This window comes from Helianthus annuus, chromosome 15 (genome assembly GCF_002127325.2).
Source record: "Helianthus annuus cultivar XRQ/B chromosome 15, HanXRQr2.0-SUNRISE, whole genome shotgun sequence".
Taxonomy (NCBI): Eukaryota; Viridiplantae; Streptophyta; class Magnoliopsida; order Asterales; family Asteraceae; genus Helianthus; species Helianthus annuus.
Genome location: NC_035447.2, coordinates 22073995 through 22098046, shown reverse-complemented (window position 1 = coordinate 22098046; position 24052 = coordinate 22073995). Strand labels below are relative to the sequence as shown.

At 37.7% G+C, this 24052-nt stretch overlaps 2 protein-coding genes and 1 non-coding gene across 4 annotated transcripts; 1 reads left to right on the top strand and 2 right to left on the bottom strand.

The window, feature by feature from the left end:
• Positions 1–1191: 1191 nt before the first annotated feature.
• LOC110911092 (putative DEAD-box ATP-dependent RNA helicase 29) lies at positions 1192–6526 on the bottom strand. 2 transcript variants are annotated; one of them, XM_022155670.2, is made up of 12 exons: positions 6403–6526; positions 5941–6310; positions 3813–4974; positions 3675–3732; positions 3486–3590; positions 3358–3403; positions 2443–2516; positions 2306–2361; positions 2034–2115; positions 1892–1948; positions 1683–1815; positions 1196–1562 (listed from the first exon to the last, which is right to left on the bottom strand). In XM_022155670.2, exons 2-12 carry the CDS (start codon positions 6302–6304, stop codon positions 1342–1344), a joined length of 2358 nt encoding a protein of 785 aa, XP_022011362.1. In that variant the 5' UTR covers positions 6305–6310; positions 6403–6526; the 3' UTR covers positions 1196–1341. The 2 variants fall into 2 exon arrangements, with proteins under 2 accessions (XP_022011363.1, XP_022011362.1); XM_022155671.2 differs by lacking the exon at positions 6403–6526 and having other exon boundaries at positions 1192–1559; positions 5941–6304.
• Positions 6527–15619: 9093 nt separating this feature from the next.
• On the bottom strand, positions 15620–17806 carry LOC110911091 (F-box protein SKIP2). The gene has a single exon (XM_022155669.2). The coding sequence runs from the start codon at positions 17747–17749 to the stop codon at positions 16097–16099; it is 1653 nt and encodes a 550-aa protein (XP_022011361.1). The 5' UTR covers positions 17750–17806; the 3' UTR covers positions 15620–16096.
• A 4624-nt stretch (positions 17807–22430) lies between these two features.
• On the top strand, positions 22431–22538 carry LOC118487834. Its single transcript, XR_004882777.1, has one exon. It is a non-coding gene; the product is annotated as a U6 spliceosomal RNA (small nuclear RNA).
• Positions 22539–24052: the final 1514 nt, after the last annotated feature.

Sequence of the window (24052 nt, the reverse complement as noted above, 5' to 3'; positions counted from 1 at the left end):
TACATCCAGAAAGCGACACGTGACCAATCAGAGCCCGCGAACATACTCCCACACCTCTACGGACAGTAACTGTCATGGCAGAGGGGACCAAACGGATATTCCTTGACAATGATGCCTCTTCCAATCCTTCTCCAATGTTCTCCAACCTCTCGGCTATAAATACCTCACTTCTCCAGGGTGAAATTCATCTTGCATTCACTACTCTCACTCAAAACATATACGGTCTCTCTAGAAAGAACAATACTTATCCTCACGTCGGAGGGTGGTTACGAGAAGAACCCTCACCTCTCATTCTCGTAATGAGCTCATGGTGTTGTTAGTTTTGCAGATTCGTTGAAGGATGAGAGCTTATGAAGATCAGATAACTATCCACCCAGTTGAACATTAGGATAATCCGGTTCATTAATGAAAACTAGTGATAATCTCGTTCATTGGACGAGAAGTACACCTGTGAAGATCAGATGGCCAATGTTCAAACGAATACAGTACTGGTTTTGATGTTGTTTGGTCGGTTATAGATATAGAATTTGACAAGAGGTAGAGGGGCCAAAGAAGCTTAAAGACAAGAGGGCCAATGAAGTTTTCATGTTTTCCTTTTGAAACAATGTGCCTTGGACTGGACTCTTAAAATATTTGGTCCTTTATCAAGTACTATGACTTGATGATGAGAGAAAAGTAAAATGTGTGTTATATATAGGAAGCTATGGAGAGAGCAAATGCAGTAGAATTGGATGAGAGAAAAGTAAAATGTGTGTTATATAGGGGTATTGTTGCTCCCCAAGTGTTATATTCACTAGTTACCTAGGGGTATTGTTGCCCCAAGTAGTTTATGGCAGCATAGATTCAGAAGCAGGTGGTTTAAAAAAATTAAACTAGGGGCAATTTATGAGATATGAATTTTAGTTTCACACAAGTAGTTGAACATGATAGCTAAATAGACAAACACCAGTCGAGTGGCATCATAACTCATAAGATATAACTAATCGCCATTCGAAATCAGGGAAAGTTTGAAAACGCAATTTGTCAGCCTCCGAGCGCCACATAACCTACAGATGATACACCAATGACAACGTTGCCGCTGCCAATCGTGGTTAGGGAATAACAAGGTGAGTGTGAAAGAGAAGGGTCAACTCGTTTTAAAATTTTATTTTTTAGGAATGTTGTTCTTTATAGGAGTATCATTAGCCGCAATGAGTGTGTAATAATTCTTATGGCACAACTTTTATGAAACAGAAGTACAAAAGGCAAATGTGATAAGAGCAACACTTTACTAATCATCTAATAACAAAAATCTCCATGAAAAGAGAAGAGGGAAACTCAATTGTCACATTAACATCTTTATTATTTCCTTCCCTTTCCCTTTCCCTTTCCCTTTCCCCTTTTACTTCCAAACTTACTCCCCTTCTTCGGGTTATTCTTCATAAAAGCGGCTTTAGTTGCTTTTGTCTGCCTTTCTTTTCGAACTTGTTCAAGATTTTTCACTTCTGAACGCACATGAGCGTTAGGAACCAAACGACTCTTGTTCCCACCTCTGTACCCTCCTTGCGTTCTGCGCCCTCCTGCTATTTGTTAACAACAGTAAAAAGCGATGCACCAGAATCAATCAAAGAGAATAATCTTTAGACGGAAATAAAAACTAAAATAAAAGAAATAAAATACTAGATGGTCAACTGCAAGCATACCTCTTAGACTTGTAGATTCCGCCGCTTCATTGTTTGATCCTTGGAAAGATATCTTACTGTGAGATCTTTCTTTCCATCTTTTATATATTCCAGTTTTATTCGCCTTTGCTTTTGAACCGCTCTCTGTTACTATCTGTTTACCGTTGCAAGGGGTGATTAAAAGAAGATCAATGTTTGTTCATAGGATGTCAGAGGTGTAAGTAATGTACCTTTCCACTAGCCGTGACGCGGTCGCCATTGTTCAATTTGACGTACTTTTTACTCCTCTGTCATAATATAGTTGAAGAAAGTTGAGAGAGAGGTAAAGTAAAGTAAAGAATAACTAGTAGAAAAATTACGAGTCCAACCAACCTTGTCCCAGTGATATGAAGATTTCTGCTTTTGTAATCCTCCACTATCATCTGCAGCTAGATCCAGGACAGCTGAGTCCAACCTAATTATTATTGAAATGGTTACGGAAGTGAAACCACAGGGACTGAAATGGTTACGAAAGTGAAACCATAGGGACCGAAATCGTAATTTTTAAACTAATGGACTGAAATAGTGATTTTTGACAAACCACAGGGATCAAAACAGTAATTAACTCTAAATTAATTATATAAGAGACAGTAAACCACATGTACCTGTTGGAAGCGAAGCCACCTTGGTTATTTCTGACTGAGAGGCCTGCCTCAAAATGCTGACATAGATATCAAGATTCAAATATAAGAATCAAACAAATAAAAAATTATTTTTAGAGTGTGAGGAAATGATAACCTACTTGATTAGTTGGCACTGAACTTATAAAAAATTCATCATCCTTGAAGCTCCGTGCCTTCCTTTTACTACCGGAAACTGACAAAATTTAACAAAACTTTATATCAACTAGTAGGGCTGTAAACGAACCGAACGTTCAGCGAACAGTTCGTGAATCGTTCGGCGAGAAGTTCGTTTATGTTCGTTCGTTTAATCATGAACACGAAATTTCGTTCGATTAGTTAAATGAACGAACATGAACAGAGGTCTCGTTCGTTCGATTGTGTTCGTGAACGTTCGGTAAGGTGTTCGTGAACATTCGTTGATTTACGTTCGTTTATGTTCGTATATTTGTGTTTTAATTGAAGATCTTTGTACTTTCTTATATTTATTTGTACTTTTTATATTATTAAACTTTTATTTATTTTATTACCCTAACAATGAAACTAGGAAACTCACTTTCACCTTGTTTATGCATCATTTCCATTTCATTTCTCATTATTTACATCGGTGAATACGATCGATCTCCGTTCCACAATAAGAGATTCAAGTTCGAGTGCTACTCTCTGAGCCATCTATCTTTATCCTTCGCCGCGTTCGCCAAATTTATTTGTGTTCGTTTGTGTTTGTGAACCGTTCGCGAACACGCTCATTTCCTTATTGAACGAACACGAACATAAAATCCCGTTCGATAAGTGTTCATGAACCGTTCGTGAACACATTTATTTCCTTAACGAACGACCTTGTTCGTGTTCGTTCGGTTCGTTTACAGCCCTACCAACTAGAGATATTGACATGCACAAATAAGGAACAACTAGCAGCCCTTAACTAAAGTTTCCATTTTCTTCCTAAGCAAGTACAGGTGAGGTGTTCAACAAAACGCTAAGAGACGATAAACAATTGCAGCATACTGAACCAGCACGTCAGTTAGTTCACTAACCTTTCTTTCCGGTGCCTGTTGAAGTATTATCTGTAGCTTCAACTTCCTGCAAAGCATAACGTGTCAGGCTGTAAGTTCCCTATGATAGATATATATATATTAATGTAGGACGTCAAGATATCTATCACCTTTGCTAAAAGATTGGTAGAGTGCTGCTGGTTTACTTTATTAATGACCCCCTCATGAATAGCTCGTTTCATCTTCATAACATCAACCCATTGACTAGAAGGTCCCTGAAAATAATACAACAGAACAAGCATGACCTTCAGATTCCAACACAGTTTGCTTCGCTCTGGTATTAACGATAAAGTTATTACCTGAAGATGCTTTGCTTTCGCAGCATGACCTTCAGATTCCAAGACGGTTTGCTTCGCTCTGGTATTATTAATTAGCCACCCATTTGTTAGAAGATAAAAAAAATCTTATCTACGTAAATCTTTTGTAAACAAATTTACCTGTATGCTTTTAAGCTCTCTGAAAATGCTAGTGCAGATAATTCATTGTCCCCCAGTGCTTTCATAAACATTGGATGCAACCCTTCACGGGGCGAATTTTTAGCTCTTTTAACAGACTCCCTGGACGGCTTCTCTTTTGTTTTGGTGTACAAACGGAACGCTCTTTCACAAGGCCTCAACAAGCAGTCCAATTCTGTGGACGAATCAAGTATTTCACGAACTCTGTCTGCAACAAGATCAATAGCCGTTTGGGGGAAACGGCCATACACAGTTTCACCATTCGCCATTGCCTGTTCGATATTTGACATAACGCCCTTCATATCACGCACAAACTCTTCTTCAGTGGGTGCAGGCCGGATTGGTCTAGAAAGAAAAAGATGTAGATCTAGAAGATAAGCCATGTCTTCAGGCGTGACGAAAGAAAACGCAGTACCGGTCCGACCAGCTCTCGCAGCCCTACCCACCCGATGAACAAATAGTTTCGGTTTAGGAGGAAAATCCCAATTGATAACGTTGTCAAGCAGTGGAATGTCGATCCCTCTAGCTGCAACATCCGTCACAATTAAAAGCATCGTCTTCCTTGATCGAAACCGCGAGACGTTGATCTTGCGATCATCTTGATCCATATCACCATAGCAAACCGAAGGTTCTATACCCTCTTCTCTTACCAGATGATCAAGAAACTGAACATGATGTTTCGTAGAAACGAATATCAAAGATTGCTCATCGGATCGGATATGCTCCCTAATCAAATACAGCAAAGCAGCTAATTTTTCTTCATGCCTTAAGGTGAAAAACGTAAGTTTCAAATCAGGGCTAATTTTGGTCTCCAAATCAAGACGCACAAGTTGAGGGTCCCGGAGACCGGCTTTGGCAAAGTCAGCAAGAGCACTAGGTAAGGTTGCACTAAACAGCAAGGTCTGCCGGTTATCACCGAGCTGCATGAGGATTCGGTGCAACTGCTCAGCAAACCCCATGCTAAAGAGACTGTCGGCTTCATCAAAAACCACGTATTCAACTGATCGTAATGACATATCGTCCACCTCTTCCAGATGATGCATCAGCCTACCCGGAGTTGCGATTATGATATCGGGACTCTGTGACAGTTCTTCAAATTGACTTTCCATGCTATCGCCACCAACCAATAAACTAACCCGAAGGTCTGTAATGATGAGAAAGAAATTAATAAAGAACAAGAAAGCATTTGCAAAGATAGTATGCTTAAAGTATCTAAAGGAGTCAAATGTTAAAGCTTGATTTCGGTTACTACAAACAAGACTGATTTTGCATATTGGTTGTAAAAATCGCACCTAGCCTCTGTTTAATCGCTAGTCGGGGGTTCACAGATTAATTTTCATCTAATCGGCCAATTAATCGCTAGGCGGTCAACAGCAAGGTTTAAAAAACGAAAACGAGTTTCGAGGCGTTTTCTCGTCGCCTCACGAGGCGTAAGCCTTGAGGCGAATCGAGACATAAGCCCGAGGCAGAATTAAAAAATAAATATAAAAATATATATCTTGTAAAATTAATAATACTAACTAAATTCATCATCAAATGCATCAAAAACACACATAAAAATAAATAAATTGCTTGAAATTGACACAAAAAGTCAAAAACAAATATCAAAAACCCCTGAGACGCGCCTCAGAATTGTTTTTTGCGCGTTTCGCCTCGAGGCGCACGCCTCAACCCTTTTTTAAAACCATGGTCAACAGTGGTCAAATCTGGTCCTAATCGGCCAAAAATCGGTGGCAGTCTAGCGATTCCAACCAGATTTCGGCCAAAACTTGTATATTCCACCCTTCCAGCAAATAATTGAAAATTTCGGCAATTAATCCTATCTAAATATGGGTCTAAAAAGGTGTCAAAACATGTCTATCTAAACAAATTACATATAAAAAAGTGTGTATATACATATAAAATCCCAATCCGACTAATCCTGAAATCCCAATTAATCGCTAGTCAGAGTCGGTACCCCACCGGCCGACTAGAGCCTACCGATTCTTACAACACTAATCATCAAATAATGCAGTAAGTCTACAATTGCAAAGCAACACCATAATTCAAATTCAATCAAAAAGATGTTACTTCCATAGCATAAAAAACAAGCTCAGCTTATAGATTTTACCGGTAAATCTGCCGAGCTCTTGGGTAAACTTAAGTGTCTGAAGAGCAAGATCACGAGTGGGAGACAAAATGAGGGCTCTAACACCAGACTGAGAGACATGCTGCTGCAGCTTCTGGAGCATGGGAATCAAGAAAGCTGCTGTTTTACCAGACCCTGTTCGAGCCATTGCGACCACATCGGCACCAGAAAGAATCAAAGGCATGGTTTTGCGTTGTATAGGTGTTGGGACTCTATACCCTTTACGTTTCACGCCTCTAAACACATTTGAGGTTAGATTTAGCGATTCGAACCCACCGGATTTAGCCTTTTTGTCTCTCTTCTCTTTTTTCTTTAGCTCTGTTACAGAGCTTACAAGACGACCCATTCCTTCCTGAAACAAACATAATCCACACATGTTTTCAACTGTCTATATATAGTCAAAACAATCTGGTGGATTTTGAACAAAAAGCAATGAAATGGTACCTTATAGAAAGAAACAACTCTTCCAGGAAGAAAGAAAACTGTGGTTGCAGCGGCTTAATTAGGGTTTAAGAGTCAGAAAATAATTTAGACCATCGGTAGCTTCTGTATATACGTCGGTGTATAGATAGATGAGGGTAACTTCGTGAATGGGCCTCTAATGTCCATTGGGCCCAAAATGGGCTTCTCAGTCTGCTTAGGAACTCGCTTTTAATGGTGATTTTAATGGTTTAGACTTCTTATTGACTCAGTATTTAATGGTTAAACATTATACTAGATCTTAATGGTTCAGACCTCTTACTGGTTCAACACTTAATAGTTCAGATCTCTTACTGGTTCAACACTTAACCTTTCAGAAGTTGCCATACAGCCCCTTAATATTTATGTTACAACTTAATTTTTTAATCGTAAATGGATCATGTTTTTGGTAGAATACGATATTAAAATGTTTATGTCGTTTTTTTAATTTTTATTTATTATCAAAATTAAATTGTTTAATATGTGTATTACATGGGTATCTAACCTGATATCTATATTAAGTAAATCATTTGTGGGACACATGGCGATCTATGTGGTGATCTCAATTTTATTTTCTTGCCTAAATAAATATATATTATGAAAAGTAGTTTATTGATTATATTAATTGCTAGGACCTGGAACGGTGTTTAGAAGGAAGTTTGGATATATATAATACTAATTCGGTAGAAATTTTGGCAGCATAGCATTGAGTCAACCCGATGCTAGGACCTAAAACAGTGTTTACACAAAAGTTTGGATAAAGATAATACTAATTCGGTAAAAATTTTCGCAGCATAACGTTTAGTCAAGCCGATTTTATTATCTTCCAATTCATCCCGAAAGAACATACATCATTAAGCTCTGGGAGAGAACACACAGTTCGATCTCCTCTCAATCCTCAAACTACCAAACTTATGAAGTTATGCGTATCACTACCCTGTTTATAGGCGTATGACTCCAAGCGCATAACTATTGTGCACGCACGACTCATCTGTACGCAAGACTCCTGCGTGCGTATGAGTCTAGCATTCCTTTCTCACTAAATCACACTCTCAACTATGCAATAATCAACACACGCTCTATCTAGCCTATACGCACAGTAACAGACACACAAAATGCACTAACAGATTCCCCCTTGTCTGTTGGTGTCGAATCCTAATCTTCAAATATGAAAGCCATGTTTGAATATTCTGCAACTTCAATCAAGCATTTGTTGATGTCGCAGCACACGTCAACAAAGTCCTCCTTGATTTATGCTTCGGGCTTGCACTAACACATTAATAGATTCCCCTCAAATTGGTGCTTAAGGTCTTTATCTTCACGGTTCCTAACACAATCCTCTGATTTGCTAAACTCCAGTATTCATGAACCATTCATGAACTTGAAACCAATCACTGCAGCTTCTCCATTTCGACGTTAACCACATCTGAGTTTGGTTCTAACGCCCTCCTTGCTCGATCCACTAATCTTCAAAAACCCAACCGGCAATAGATAGAAACTTTTAATACCACACTGGTCAAATTCAAACAAGCAAATACCCACGAAAATCTAAAATCCCATTTTCCGTAATCAACTTTATGTTTCCCCAGCTTCAATGACAGATCATTGTAAATGGTAATCTCCACAATCAACAAATCTGTGACATCCCGCATTTTCAGGTTAACATCGAACACTCATACGTGCATTCATACTCTTTACAAATTATAAAACACTCGTACATGCATTTTATGCAACACGTACAAACTATAACACACGATAACATAATGAACTAGAAGTATTGATTCCGTACATACTTTTAAAGTTAACTTGTTAACTTTCTATACTCTATTTCAAAGTTTGAAACACAAGGGACTTATCTCGTCATAATACAAAGTTATTTAATATAACTTCTTACTCAAGTTTGAGATTTGGGAAACATAAGGGACTAATTGTGCATTTTAAAACAAGTTTTATATTTGCCCAACCCTAATCTGCCCCCACATATCTCACAATCTCTCCCTCTCGTTTCCCTCTCAACGAACACACACACACACACACAATCATCATCATCGACCTCTCCATCTCTCGGCTCTCTCACTCTCTCTTGGATCTTCTTCTTCGCAAATCATAAATCTCGATAAACCCTATATGACTAAGCTCTATTGGGCGGTGGCTTATCGAAGCACTACTTGATAAGATCAGTAATAAAAAGAAAGACCTGCCCTTTCGGTGAAGTTGCTTTCTTCTCTTATGATATTTCTAGTTGGATTCAAAGAGCGCTCCTAAATGCCTTACACAATTCAAGAGTTAAGAAAGGCTCTTATTCATTCTTTTTATAATATTGGAAGAAGGAGATCTGACTTCTTAGAAGGAAATGAGCTACCTAGACCTTTGTTTTTTTTATGTACAGGTCTCGTGAAGAAAGAAGATAGGAAGAGGAGTATGCGAAAGGAGACTGTGAAGTAGCTAGGTGATAAGAAGACTAGCTCGGGCTTGTTTATGTGTAATGTTTATGTGTAGGGTTGCATGTATAGGTTGATTATGAAAGTATGATCATATGCAAATAAAAAATATGTGTATTGAAATGTGAAACAAATGCAAGCCTAGACGTACATGTGTATGATCGTATGTGTATATATATGTGTATGGAGATTTAGGTTTGATTAGAAGCACGATGTTGTTAGGATATATGTTACAATTGAACCACAATGAGTCATGCATGATAAAATAGCCGAAATTATGATAACAATGGCCGTATTCGCGTTTTAGGTTACTGCAGTATGATTTCAGCTTCTGTCTAGATTTTTGTGTTAACTTGTAACAGCTGTATCTTGGCCGAAATGTGATGAAACTGGGTGGTTCTTGATTCTAGAGTCAAGTTCAAAGAAATAACTTTCAAATCCCACTGGATTCGTATTTTCCCGAGGAGTTTTGGCCAGTCAAAAGATTTAAATGAAAACAAATATTTGAAGCTGTGTTTTGTTGGTGCACTTATGTCTGTACTTTGTCTGTATTTCGTCATGATACAAAACGATGTCTTTTGTTAGTCTGGGTTACGTCTTAGGTTTGTTATTATGTGTGTTTGATGTAAGTTTGACCAAGTCAACCATCCTCCTGGTTTGACTTGGCCAAGCAGTTAACACATGGTTTGTAACATATGTTGTGTCGAAGGATGTCATCGAAGGATTGTTTATATCCTTCGATGAGCTCGAAAGATAACCTTCGATGGATACAAATGGACCTCGAAGGATATATCATCCTTCGAGGTATATGTGGATCCTTCGGTGAGTTTCTGGTCGATAGATGATCTTTCAACCAGACATTCTGATCCTTCGACCAGTGTATCTGTGACGGGTATATATACCCATGTAGTGTGTTCACTTCATTCTGAGTGACAAGCAGATAAGGAGAGACACTTCACAGTGAACACACACACACTTAGAGAGTTTACAAAACAGATTTGTAGACATTGAGCTTGTAACCGAACCTTTCATACGTATTAATACAAGTGGTGTTAATCGGTGAATATTGTGTGTCTTGTGTTTGTGCTTGTTCCATCTCGGTTTGCACTCTAGCTTGGATTCCGCACTTGCTAGTGTGTTTCACATAACAAGGTTAAGGTTTGACCTCATCCTCCGAGGGACCTACATGTTTTTATGCAGAAATTGCAATCCATTACACTTTTTCTAACCTAGATAAAAGAAAAAAGACCGCCAGGGACGAACTGGAGAGTCACGATCGACGAACATAAGAGTCACAATATGTGAAGTAGCGAACTATAACTCAAAGACGATTCCATTTTACGAATCAAACTAAACAGGCAGAAATGATTAATTATGAATTTTTGATCAAAGATGGGAACCAAGGACGATTAAACATGAATTTCTAATCGATTCTAAATTTCCGTTCGACTCAAACCGACCCAAAAATTTTGAGGTTGGATTGTTATAAATCCGAGTATCGAAAAAAGGATACCATAGGAAAAAGTTCTTGGCTCCACCATAGCTCACTCTATATCTGATAATCATACTACGGTTAATTCGTAAAGCGTTAAAATTTATTAAAATATCTAAACTGAAGCAAAGTCGGTGTTCTTGCAATTAGAGATTTATATAGCTCGCTCCACGATGTATGGTTTTAAATACCCAGTTTTACGGCTTGATTCGTGCAAATTGAATCAACTGTTTAACCTTTATAATTTCTTTTTCATTTTGGAAATATCTCGTTATGTATATACCTATAATTATGAATCATCCTTAACATTTATTACAAATTACAAAAAACCGCTTCAGGTTGTCAAACCGAAACGTTTTGATCGGTCTGGCCTAGTCGACCAAACCAAAATTGTTTCCATTTTCTAAAACCATAGTTAAAAGTTTAGTTTGTTAAACTCATGCTCGAACTATTTTATTAAGAAAGCTTCATCTTAGGTTCATGTTCATGCTCAAGCTCATTTAGACTTAGCTTGCTTTAAAATTTTAGTAGGTCCATATCAAGTAGTTCAAGAGCAACTCGACTTCGTTATACCTTGTTATGTGCCAAGTTTGAGACAATAGTCTTAAAATCATTTTTAATAGAGTTAATAGCCAGAATGGTCCCTGAGATTTGCTCACTTTTGCCACTTTAGTCCAAAATTCAAAATTTTTAAATCTGGGTCCTTAAGGTTTGCATTTTGTTGCCATTTTGGTCCAAAAACAAAATCAGGTCAGATTTTCAAAAAAAGCACCTGCTATTTTATCTTTATGCTCAGGGGTATTTTAGTCATTCTGCCTCTCTCTCTTGAATAAAAACCCCTCTGCCATAGAACACAGATCATTCAAGTCTCTCTCCTCTCTCTCAGTTTACTCTATAATATATATATATATATAACTCTCTCTCTCTCACTAAAACACAGATCATTCAAGTCTCTCTCTCTCTCTCAGTTCTCTCTCTCTCTCTACACATATCTGCCGCCCCACAGAACCACCTGTTCTTATCACCATCTTCAAGTTCAGCAAACCAAACTAACTGATACAACAAAACATAGGGGTTGTTGAAATATAAAGAGAATCACTGGCCATGAAGATGAATCTCGACTTAAAACCCCTGATTTCTTCTCATCCGTCTGTTTCAACCCCTCAACAACACTCGCCGGTCAAATTTTTGAAACAGGGGAAACCATAGCTCCGTCGAGAAGCTGCGAAAACGACCGGCAATCAAAATCTCGGTACTGATCAGAGAAGTAATTCGAAACAAGAGTCATGGCTGGGTTTCGAACAATGATTGCGATGGCAGAGCAATCGGTGGAACGAGAACTCACCGTTGCGGAGGCGGAGGCAGTGATTCGATTGAGCCGACGTTTGTCCCCGCCATGTGGGTTTTTGTTTAATTGCAGATTGATGATGATTGTGGTGGTGATTGGTGGTGTCAGATTAGTTCTCTCTCTAGAAATTGGGGGATTTTGTGTGAACTTGTGGATTAGTTGTTCCAATTTGGGATTTAAAGTATGGATGCTGACAAAGGGAGTGACTGATATTGGGTAATTAGAGAGAGATGATGGCAGTGGTGGACGGCAGTGGTGGAGTTCGGTGGCGGTGGTGTTCGAGAGAGAGATGAGAGAGATGATGGCAGTGGGATGGTGGTGTTGGCGGTATTGGGATGGTGGTGGTGGGGATGATGTGGTGGTGGGGGTGGTGGTAGTTCAGAGAAGAGAGAGAGAGAGAGAGAGAGAGAGAGGGAGAGAGAGAGAGAGAGAAGAGAGAGAGAGAGGTCGAGGGGTGTAAATTCTGACCTGATTTCGTTTAAGAGATAGAGGCAGTTTCTATGGCAGGTTCCTATGGCAGGGGGGTTTTTATTCAAGAGAGAGAGGCAGAATGACTAAAATACCCCTGAGCATAAAGACAAAATAGCAGGTTCTTTTTTGAAAATCTGACATGATTTCGTTTTGGACCAAAATGACAACAAAATGCAAACCTCAGGGACCCAGATTTAAAAATTTTGGATTTTGGACTAAAATGGCAAAAGTGAGCAAACCTCAGGAACCATTTTGACTATTAACTCTTTTTAATACAATCAAGCAAAATTTAATTGAAAACCATATCCAAACAAATACCATAACAAAATCTAAATGATAGATAAATAACATCATTGTTATGGTCATTCAAGAGCATTTATGATCAATCTATAATAAAATATATTGTTGTGAGTTGTTTTCTTTTTATCAAAATAGTCCTAAGAAAAGACATGTGCAATTGATTAACCACATCATAATTGATAGAAAACAAAACACATAACCAACCAGTTTTAAATCCAATAATTGTGCATCGTCTTTTTTCAACCAAACCTAGCATTCATTACAACATATATGATTGTGATCCTAATTCCTTATTTTATGTGTCATCAATTACTTTTACTTGCAACCATCTACATATTTGCTCCTTATATATCAATAGTAACATACTAGCAACCCAATAACTTGATACACAAAGTTGTCACAACTTTGTACATCGAGTTCTATACCAACGACGAATCAACTTCATCTTGCATTCTTGTTAACACAAGTTTGTCGATTCATGCGCCAATCTACAACCTTTCACCAATATATTGCCAACGGATTGTGCACTACTGCACTATGCCTATTTCTCCACCATGGGTCTCCTTTCACTTGTCATACTAAATCCTAGGAACACCTTGAGTCATTTGTTTAGCTTACAGGAGCTCGGTTTCGGCTTATGAGTAGTTTTTCAAGCTCGAGCACATGTTGGGCTTGACTCGTTTATTTATTTATGTTTTTTTTTGTATATTTATAACTATGGGAAAGGTTTTTTGGGGAACCATATATATTTATAACTATGGGAAACCATAAAAAAGTGAGAAACCGGGGAATGATGGGTAATACCTGTAAAAAATATTTTTTTTAATTGAAAAAATCACTTTTCAATATTATTTCAAGTTATTACATATAAACATAGGTAGAAGCGGTTCAAATAAAAAACTCACTTTTGTAAAATAAAATTTGTATTTTACTTTTTTACGAGTTTCATTGGTTTTTAGACGTCGCTTTGCCATATTCCAGGTTCTACCATATCTCTTTTTCTTTTTCAAAACTCACATGGAAATATACATGAGTTAGAGCAATTTATTTTTTATTTACTAATCTCTAGGTATATCATTATCAATTGTACAAAAACGAAATGAAGAATTATCAAGGTCGGGTCTCTATTTCATTGGATTTGAATTTTTCCTCAACATCAAGATAACTAAAATATCGCAAGTCACATTTTCAAAATTTGTAGATATTTTATTAAAATCTTATTAATTAATAATAATTTTCTGTCACCCTCACTAATTCGTGGGATCCATTAACATAATACATAAAGAGTGGAGTTACATAAGTGGTCCAAAACATTTCAAAGCATTATCATTAACATCAAAGATAATATACTTTTTATTCCCTTTTAATTATGCTACTTTTGAATATTAGAATGTTGACGAGTTGTTTGACCCGTGAAACATGATTGCAACTTCGGATTAGAAAAACCATCCATGCAACAACATGGATAATTACAACAATAGACTCCATTATTGTGTTTTAAAACAATTAAACCGCAAAATATATTGTCTTAAGAGGTTAATTAAACACAATATACACACCCGAGTTTCTGTTTAAAATAACTCAATTAAGTCAATGAAGTGGTGGTGGAATGGTAAGAGAGAGACTTGGTGTTCTAAGGGACCTAGGCTCGATTCCTGCTCTCCTCATTATTTTCTGCGACACCTGGTGATGATTGGAGACTAGACGAGTAGGCAGAAATCGCTAGTTCAAACTTGAACTGAGCGGGTTTAACCTCACTGAGTCACTGCACTGTCGTGCCTTCAGGCGAGTGATCACAGACTTCGGCCTTATGTGAGGGTTTTCCCGGGTTTGGAGGCGAGTGTATCTCGATGTGAATTTCACCAGAAGTCAATTTGGAGGATTTGTTGGCCGTTAAAAAAAATAATAATAACTCAATTAAAATAGATGAATATAATCTAGTTTGTTTGAAGAAATCGAACACTATTACTCTTCATATAACCCGGTTCATTAAAATCATCATTACTTCCTAAATATAGCCAGGTTTCTATGATGGAATCAGATACTGTTTCATAAAGATTTTTTTTTTAAAGAAAATAATAAGTTGTTATAAATATGATCAAATTTAAACACTACAGGAACAACATATGCTTCATCAGGATTTTTGGCAGCCAAAAACATTAACAAAGACGACACACGCCAGCTTTCTTTTTAAACGGCAAATATTATTCATCTATTTTACACCAATAAATTACCCTTTTGTCCAGGTTTGAACCCTAGACCTCCCCCTTAAGAGGCATGTACCTCTTAAGCGGGCTACCCCATATTGGCGACACACGCTAGCTGCCAGCATAGAAAGCAATGTGTATATATAGCAAGTATACTAACACACTAAAACAGATGAATATATTATATATTGCCAAAATCAATAAACTTAGGACTTAGACAACATAACAGTCTGAAGTAAAAGATCGGGTTTTATCACCGTGTGGATCTATGCTATAAGAAACAATCCGATTTCATGTTTTAAATGGGGTTTCTTTACAACAAACCAAGTCGTGTTACATTCTTGAACGCACAAGGATGTTATATAACCAGTTGGGTTACATAAATAACATTTTAAAATAGGGTGGGGTTCTAGAGTGAAACTAGTGTATTTGTGAATTGAGCGAACAAATCCTGACCATTGATTTACATCATTAAATCTTAAAATACATCAGTGTATTTTCATCATCAAATCCTGACCATCGATTTACACTTGTGTATTGATAATCAAGGGCTAGGATAAGTTCACTAGTTTTCACAATCAAGGGGGTTGTTCACAAATGAACCTAACTCTTTTAAAATAATTATATTTAGTTATATTTTTTAACATCATTCATGACAAATCAGACATTAATCTTCTACAAGTAATATCACATTTTACTGATAAGAGCAATGCTCATTAACTCATTTTCACAGTACAATGATAGTGTATTAAAACACAAGTTTATATAATAGATACCAAACTAACAATGTTACTGGTCAACCTGACCCGTTTCAACCCACGCTAAAAAGAACCAACTTCAATCCGAACGTGTTTTGACCCGCTATCCGGGCCTCTAGCATCCTATTATGTGACTAGACAAAGGTATGAAGCAAAACTGAATAATATTCACATTCACATTCACAGACAGCAACAAAGGATAACTGTATAAACAGTGAAGAAGATCAACACAACTCTGATTCGACAAATATACACAACACTTTGCAGCCTACAGAAACAACCAAGATAGGGTTAAACGACGTGTTTTTAGGCACGATCATGTGATACAAACTAAACCAAGATCAGCCCGAAACCCGCGTAAGAGTTTGTAACAGAGTGCCATGTCATATTCTACAACTGTTTCCATGTGACAAATAATTAAAAGAGAAGTTGAAAACAAAAACAAAAACAAAAACAAAAACAAAAACAAAAACAAAAACAAAAACAAAAAAAGTATCAAAAGGCAGGACAACTACAATCAAAGCCAAAGAAAGAACTAAACTTGAGATCAAATTCAAAAGTAAAAAAAAAAGGTGAATCATGCAGTAATTGAAATGAAATGCAATCAGCTATTAACACCAATATGCAAGCTTGTGAATCAATTTAAGTTCATATATGATAGTTCATGAGCTACCATTGGAATTGGAACTGCTATTACCATTTGACCATCTCCTGAAAGTGCAAGGCACAAGTCCCCTACCTCCAAGAAACCCGAATCTCGTCTTGAAGATAGACGTTCGACGACTGTTACCCGTCGAGTTGGATCTAATCGGAGGCGGGTTAGGCTGGCTAACAATCGGCGGAAACTCAACCGCATCCTCTTGCACTCCACCATCACTAGCGCTCGCATCCACCACCTCAGTCTCGACCTCACACACATCCAAATTAACCACCAACGAACCTCTGCGCGCGCGTAACCAATCCCCAACCTCACACGTCACATTCTTGCATTTCTTCACCTTAATCTTAACCAATTTCGGACACCCCCAAGCGAAAGCTTCAATCCCTTCATCAGACACAGGACACCCCTTTATACAAAGCTTCTTTAACGCAACGCATTTCGACGCAATACACGATATCTCCCCATCCGCTATCGTCTCACTTCCACACAACGCCAACCTCTCCAACTTCTGACAATTCGTCGCAATCGCTTCTAAACTAACGGCATTCGGATTAACCCCAATCAACACCAACTCTTGAAGGTTCGCGCTATGCTTCGCAATCGCTAGCAAACCCTCGTTCCCTATCCTATTCGTTCTCCATCCATCGATATGAAGCTTCCGCAAATACCTACAGTGTTCCGCGACCGCAACAACTCCAACATTCGTACACTCGGGCGTTTTAACAATATGCAGAATCTCCAATTTCGAACAATTCGATAACGAACTCAAACCAACATCACTCACTTGAACCCTATCCAAATGAACTTCAACCAAACAATTATCCGAATCAGTAACCTCCGTTAACAACCTATCCCAATCACCCAAACATCTTAACAACTTCAACGTCTTCAATCTCTTCGCACCACAAATCAACGAGCCAAACAACTGTCCGTTATAAAGCTCTTTCAAACAAACCGATTTCAACGAATTCGCAGCCGCGCCAATACCAATCGGCTCGGCTGAGCCGTCGTTAACATCTCGTAGCCGCTTAACCGAAAGCTCCTCAAGTGAACAACTGTTTTCAAGCAGCGCGTTGATCCCTTTCGCTCCAAACATACAAGATCCACACGAGAATTTCTTCAAAAACCTACAGTTTTTCGCTACGGAAGACATACCTACAGCGGATACCTCACGGCAGCCGCGTAGCTTAAGGCGCGTGAGATTAGGGCACCGTTGGGATATCAGAACCAATCCTTCGTCCCCTACAGATACGGATCTACGGTCGCAGCGGAGAGCGAGCTTCGTAACGGAGTCGAATCGGGAGAAGATAGATGGAATGAGTGGTAGAACGTCTGCTTGAGCGTTGAGGGCCAGGCGGTGGCGGCTCTGGCCTTCGACGAGGAGCCAGCGGGAGGAGACGAGGGAGCAGTGTTTACGGTCGGTGGAGGTGAGGAATTGGAAGATTAAGGCTAAACATTCGTCTGGAATTTCAGATGTGTAGTCTATTATTGTGGTGGGAATGATTTGATCTGAAATGATTATAGGAGTTTGGATAGTGTTGTTGGGTTTGGAGTGGATGAAAGAGAAGATGTCTGATCGGGTGGAGAAGGAGGAGGAGCGGTGGTGGCGGTGGGTTGACCGCGGTGGCGCGTGGGTGGAAGAGGATTGGCCCATCCAGGTGTGGTGGTGGTGGTGGTGGTGGGTGGGTGTGGTTTGTTTTATAAAGGGTGAGTTTAATAAAGGGTATGGGGTGAGTGGAAGTGTGGAACGGGTCGGATCAGGATCCGGGAGATAGTGGGTGTTGGATTATGGTGTGGAATTTGGAAAGGATGTGGTGGTGAAAGTTTGATACAAGTTAAAGTTAATGAGACTTTAAAGTTAACTTGTATGTATTATTTACTTTTAGTTATTTGTTTTAGGAAAATAACTTATCTAACATATTACTAATTCATTTCTTAAAAACATATGCCTTTTAAAGGAAAAGTCTCATGTTTAATTTTGGACGATTCCGAATAAATTAGAATTATTGGTGTAATGGTAGGAGCAAACATTCATCCTTTAAGGGAAAGGGCAACATTTAACACATCACGAACGCTATTGGGATAAATACTCTTTTGTGTTTACTTGAAATTGTTTGTTCGACTGTTTTAGAGCATTCACATCCCTTTCACTGAAATTTACCTTATGATTACACTAAAAAACAACTATAAACCACTATGCAACATCTGTTGACATTGGGGCACCTTGTGTGACCAATGTTGATTATGTCCCACCCTGGCCCTTGCAGCTTCGACAATTGTGGCTCTTGTTATTGCATTTGCTATATTTGTTGTGCTCCCCTTCTTGTAGTTTTATCTCCGGTAGAAAACCATGATTAATCGGATTTTTCTCATTTTTATGGGCCTCCCAACTTGCTTATGATGTTTTGGTGGAATCACTTTTGTTGGACACTATGTTGGAGTCCACATATATGGTCGAGTGATTGGATCAATTGTATACATGTACACCTTTTTCCATGTATCTAACTAATAAGCCGAAGAAACCAATTTTCTGGAATGCTAACCCGCATATCATTCATAGACATGTCCAAAATAGTCGTTGTCACATGTTTACAAGGCATTCCAGTCAAATTCCTACATAAGCATGTTTTATTCTCAACATCCACCACACACTGGGACATTAAACAACTCACCTACCAAATTATAAGTGAACATAGGAACTGAAGAACCTTTATATAAGGTGGTATACATAAAAGTCTTACTTGGTATTTTGAAGAAGCTGCCATTTGAACATTGTATTGTGATGCTTCATTGTTTATGGCATTAAAATTTACTGAAGCGGTTGTTGCTAATGGAACTTCACTTTTTTGCTTGGATCTTCTTCACATTGACAGTCCTTTTGGTAGTTGGTCTTAAGGTTTGCATCGCCCAAATGCACGTAGGTTTAGTATTCCTTTTTAGAAATTTTCTTAGATGTTAAGTTAGGTCCACACTAGTAGAAGACCCACTTGATCCCTTAAAAATTTTCCTACTTTGTCCCTGCGAACCTTCACCGCAACTCAAACATGGATTTGAACCCAACCAAACTACCTTAAAACGTAACCAAACTACCTTAAAAGTGCGACATGTCCCACTTTTGGAGGCAACGCTACCGTCGGCCATATTGGTCTGAGTTAGCAGGGATACAGTCCCGCAAGGCCGGTTTAAAGTTTTAATCGTAGTTTATTTATAAGGGATTCAAGTCGTTTTTACTTCTCCCGATTTTAGGCTATCTGCATCAAGGGAAGTTCTAATAAGCTTGAATCAAGTTCTCACAGGATCTATACATTGAACGAAGCAAGAACTTTACCCAAACCACCCTTTTAACCCCCTTCTAGGTAGTTAACATGCTTTATATAGATCGTAAAGACACAAAGGAGTGAATCCACAAAACATGAAGAGATGATCGAATAAAGTTCATTTTCAATATAAAAAACTATATACTAAAGTCATTAATACAAACACAATTAAAAAGTTAACTAAAACTTGGAAATCAAAAGTAATACATAAATGACTTGTCTTCACCAAGTGATGTAAGAAGTTAGCTAATCATGGCATTTGTTTGACAAAACTCTTACGATCAATGTTGGATCCGGAGACTACTACACACTTTAAAGATGGATGATGGATGAATGTGGTGGATGATGGTGGTATTGTGGTGGTAGAGTGGTGGCAGGTGTGAGAGAAGTGGTTTGCCAAGGGGTGGATTGCAATTGAACCAAGCACCCTTATTTATAGTTGGAAACAGACGGATTACACGGCCCCGTGCCTCCTTCTTCTTTGTCTTCATTTAATGAGCTGTGTTAGTCTGTATGCTTACACGACCGCGTGTGTCAACGACACGGTCCTGTGGCCCTTATACTTGCTGTACTATCCAAGATTCTACATATCTGGGAGTTGACCACGACCCATGTCTCTTGTCTGCATCTGTTTGTCTTTTTCTTTCTAAAATCTTGAGTTGGGCACGACCCCATGCCTTGGTGGCACGGCCCCGTGCATGTCTTCTGATTTGTTGTTTTTGGTATTGGGGTGAAGCTTGGAGGGTCGGTACGATGTATCAACTTCTCTTCTTTTGTATTCATGTTGGTTTTTGCCTTAATTTGTTCCTTTTGTACATTTAAGCTCTTTTAATCCTGAAAATCAAAAGTATACAAATAAACACACTTTTTCTAACATTAGTACTAAAAAGGGTTAATTTTATACCTTATCTGGTATAATTTATATGTTGCATTTGGTGCATATCAGCCATGAACATCGAAATGACCGCCCTTCTCAACAACAACACTTGGTCATTGGTGCCTCGACAAACCTCCCACAACGTTGTTGGCTCTAAATGGCTTTTTTTAACTAAATACCGCTATGATGGTTCTATCGACGATACTAGGCTCGTATAGTAGCCCAAAGATTCACTCAAATTCCCGGTGTTGATTATTCTTATACTTTTCGTCCAGTTGTTAAAGCCTCCACCATTCGCACGGTTTATCTTTAGCAGTTATTCATAATTGGCGGCTCCATCAACTCGATGTCAATAATGCATTTCTTCATGGGAAATTAAATGAGTTGGTCTTCATGGAACAACCACCAGGGTTTGTGGACCCTACCTACCCTAATCATGTGTGTCGCCTAAATAAAGATCTTTACGATCTCAAACAGGCGCCTCGAGCTTGGTTTCACCGACTCAATTTGTTTTTATTAAAAATGGATTTACTTGCAGTCGTGCGGATACATCTTTATTTATCTATAAAAGCAACTCGAACATTATGTATTTCCTAGTAATATAGAGGTGCGCCCGTCGAGTTAGTTTTTAACGAAAACGTCCTTACGGAGCTGCGTGATAAAGACATACATTTCCGGCTTCGGTATGATCTTGTGGAAGATCTACTCTACCTTAAGAAGTCAAAACTCGGAATAGTTTATTTATGGCTTTATAATTTTTTTATATATAATAAACACCATATATTAACTTGTTAAGTAAAAAAATAATAATATAGTTACATAAAACAAAATAATATAGTTAAATCGAATTATTATTTTCTAAAGGAAAATTGGTTTTTAATAAACCAACCTTTGTTCCGTTGGTAAATAATAATCTTACCTACGTAATTGGTATACAATAATCCTACCTATCAACATGTTGGTACTCAATGAACTTTCGTTAATTTTTTTAACTGAAGTTAGTTTTTAAGTTTTATTTATTACACAAACAGTCCTTGTAGTTGTAATTTACTAGTTTTAAGTTTTTAACTATTTTAAAACTAATAAATTACAGTCCCTTGATGTTTTTTTGTTTTATAAAATAGTTAAAACTAGTAAATTACCACTACAGGGACTTTTTGTGTAATAAATAAAACTTAAAAATTAACTTCAGTTAAAAAAAATTAACGGAAGTTCATTGAGTACCAACATGTTGATAGGTAGGATTATTGTATACCAATTACATAGGTAAGATTATTATTTTCCAACGGGACAAAAGTTAGTTTATTAAAAACCAATTTTCTTTTTCTAAATAAAAAAGAACTTTTTTAGTTACAATTCATGATAACCTTAATTCACCTTAAATAGCAAACTATTTACAAAATATACATTTATTATATTAACAAAATTCACTCACACTTTTAGAAAACAAAAAATGTAGCCAAAATCAATGGAATTTGAAATTTGAATGTTAACAAACGTTGACCACAATTATTTGAATGTTAGCAAACATGTAATTGAATTTAAGGTTTAACAGAAAAAAGACTGAAAAGAAACGGATTAGTAATTTAGAAAGCTCGAATTTGATTGAGAGAATAGATGATACGGGATTGAATAGCCTGAGAGAGAAAAAGTCTTGAACACCCTTGTTTTCTTTACCGCTCAAATTCTTTTAATGCCTCACAATACATTGTCACGTGGCAAATAGATGTTTAAAAGAAAGTTATATGACCTAAGATAGTTTTGATTTATTATAATTTATAGATTAAGGTGGCTATTGTGACGGATGACAAGTTGGATGATTTTTGATTGATGAGTAGAATTGGTGTATTTTTCATGTAAAAACACTAAGCCTAACATAAACACACTAAAAATCATGTCGTATTTTGAATCAACGTGTAAAATCACAATTGGAAAACATTACATTCACTTAAGAAATGAAGAGTTGCAAGAAAAATAAAAAAAAGTAAAAATAACAAACTTTAAACGGAATGTGTTTTTCCACAAAGATAATGAACTATAAAACTCGAAAACATAAACAAGTTAACATGTCAAACTATTTATTAAATGAAACGTATTTTGGGTTGACTTTAATATTAAAAAAAGCTATATTAACTAACACAGAACCTAATTATCGGGGACATCCGATAAAATTGGAACGATACAGAGAAAATTAGCATGACCCCTACGTAAGGATGACACACACGAATCGAGAAATGGTCCAAATTCTGCCAATGAGGTAGTTGTGGAGTGGTTGAGGAAATACTTGGTGTTCCTTGTGACTCAGGTTCGAGTCCAACTCTCCCCATTATTTTCTGCAGCATCCAGGTGAAGGGCGAATATGGGTGGCGCCGGTTCGTCTTGGATGGGAGACGAGGTTTTACCGATTATTCCACTGTCGTGCCTTCGGGCGGGTGGAGGTCGGGTTTCCGCGCATCAGGGAGAGCCAAGGGGCTGGCGGCGGTCAAGTAGTCGACCTTGGCCACAACACCCGGTGTCACGGTAGTTGGCACGTCGTTTCTTGTGGTTAAAAAAAAAAAGAAAATCTTCATGTCTTGTTTTAGAAAATATAAGGAATTGTGACTTATACTTTGTATCGTTAGAGGTGTATCTTAAAACTGAAGCCCATATACCTTTTACGGGTTCTTTACATGTTGCAAATCAATAGTTTCCGTGATTATCATTGTGGAAAAAACAAAGTTGCATTGATGATTTTAGACTTTTAGTTAAGTTTATATGCAAAATTCTCATGGGAACACTCATGCCATGCTTTCATCTCATGTTAAAATAAATTGAATAAATAACTGTTTCGAAGTTTGTAAAGGTTTCTAGTTTAGTAAGTTCAAGTTAAAAGAGAAAGTCGGTGGAAACCCCACCGGCTTTGCCTCCCCCTCCCTCATACTTTCACGATATTGTAATTTTAACCCCTTGACTTTGGTATCTTCAAAGTTTCATAAAATGACAAATTTAGTCCCTAAACTACCACTTTATTTTACAAATAGTTTGTTTTTGACACCCTAACGTTATGGTAGTTTCCTTTTCAGCCCCAACCTTGTTATAGTTTCATTCTTACCCCAATACTTTATCAAATTGTATCTTTACTCTTTCTTAGCCCTTAAGTTTAGGAAATGCAATTTTTAACCACTTAACTTTTTATGAACTTTTTAAATGGCACTTTGACCCCCTCGAGAGTTTTTGGTTTGACGATATAAATTCGAGTTAGTCGGGTCGCGTATAATACGTTATGATTGTACGATATAAATTCGATTTACGTTACGTTTTGATCCAATCACAATGCAACTATAGGATACATTGAGTTCAACCGGATACGTCAAAACATACGTTTTCATATGGTTCAGGGCCGGCTCTTGGGCCGGCCAACCCGTACCGTCGACAGAGACCCAAATTTTCAAAGGGCCCGAAAGGTTTTTATAAGCTTTTATTTATATTAAATTATATATTTACTATATGCAATCATCTATCATGTAAATAAGTGTTTGTGGAGTGGAAATAACCATTTCAAGATAATCTAGAGGTCTCAAGTTCAAGGCCATCATCAAGGTTTACTTTTTTTAATTAACTACAAATTTTGGGCCTAATTCTTTTTTGTCGCCCGGGGCCTAAATTCTTTTAAGATTTTTCAGGAACGGCTCTGATATAGTTAATACATCACATAACGCTTGGACTAATCCGTTCGATATCTGCGAAGTACCCGCGCCGCAACGCGCGCGAGTCTTATTACTAG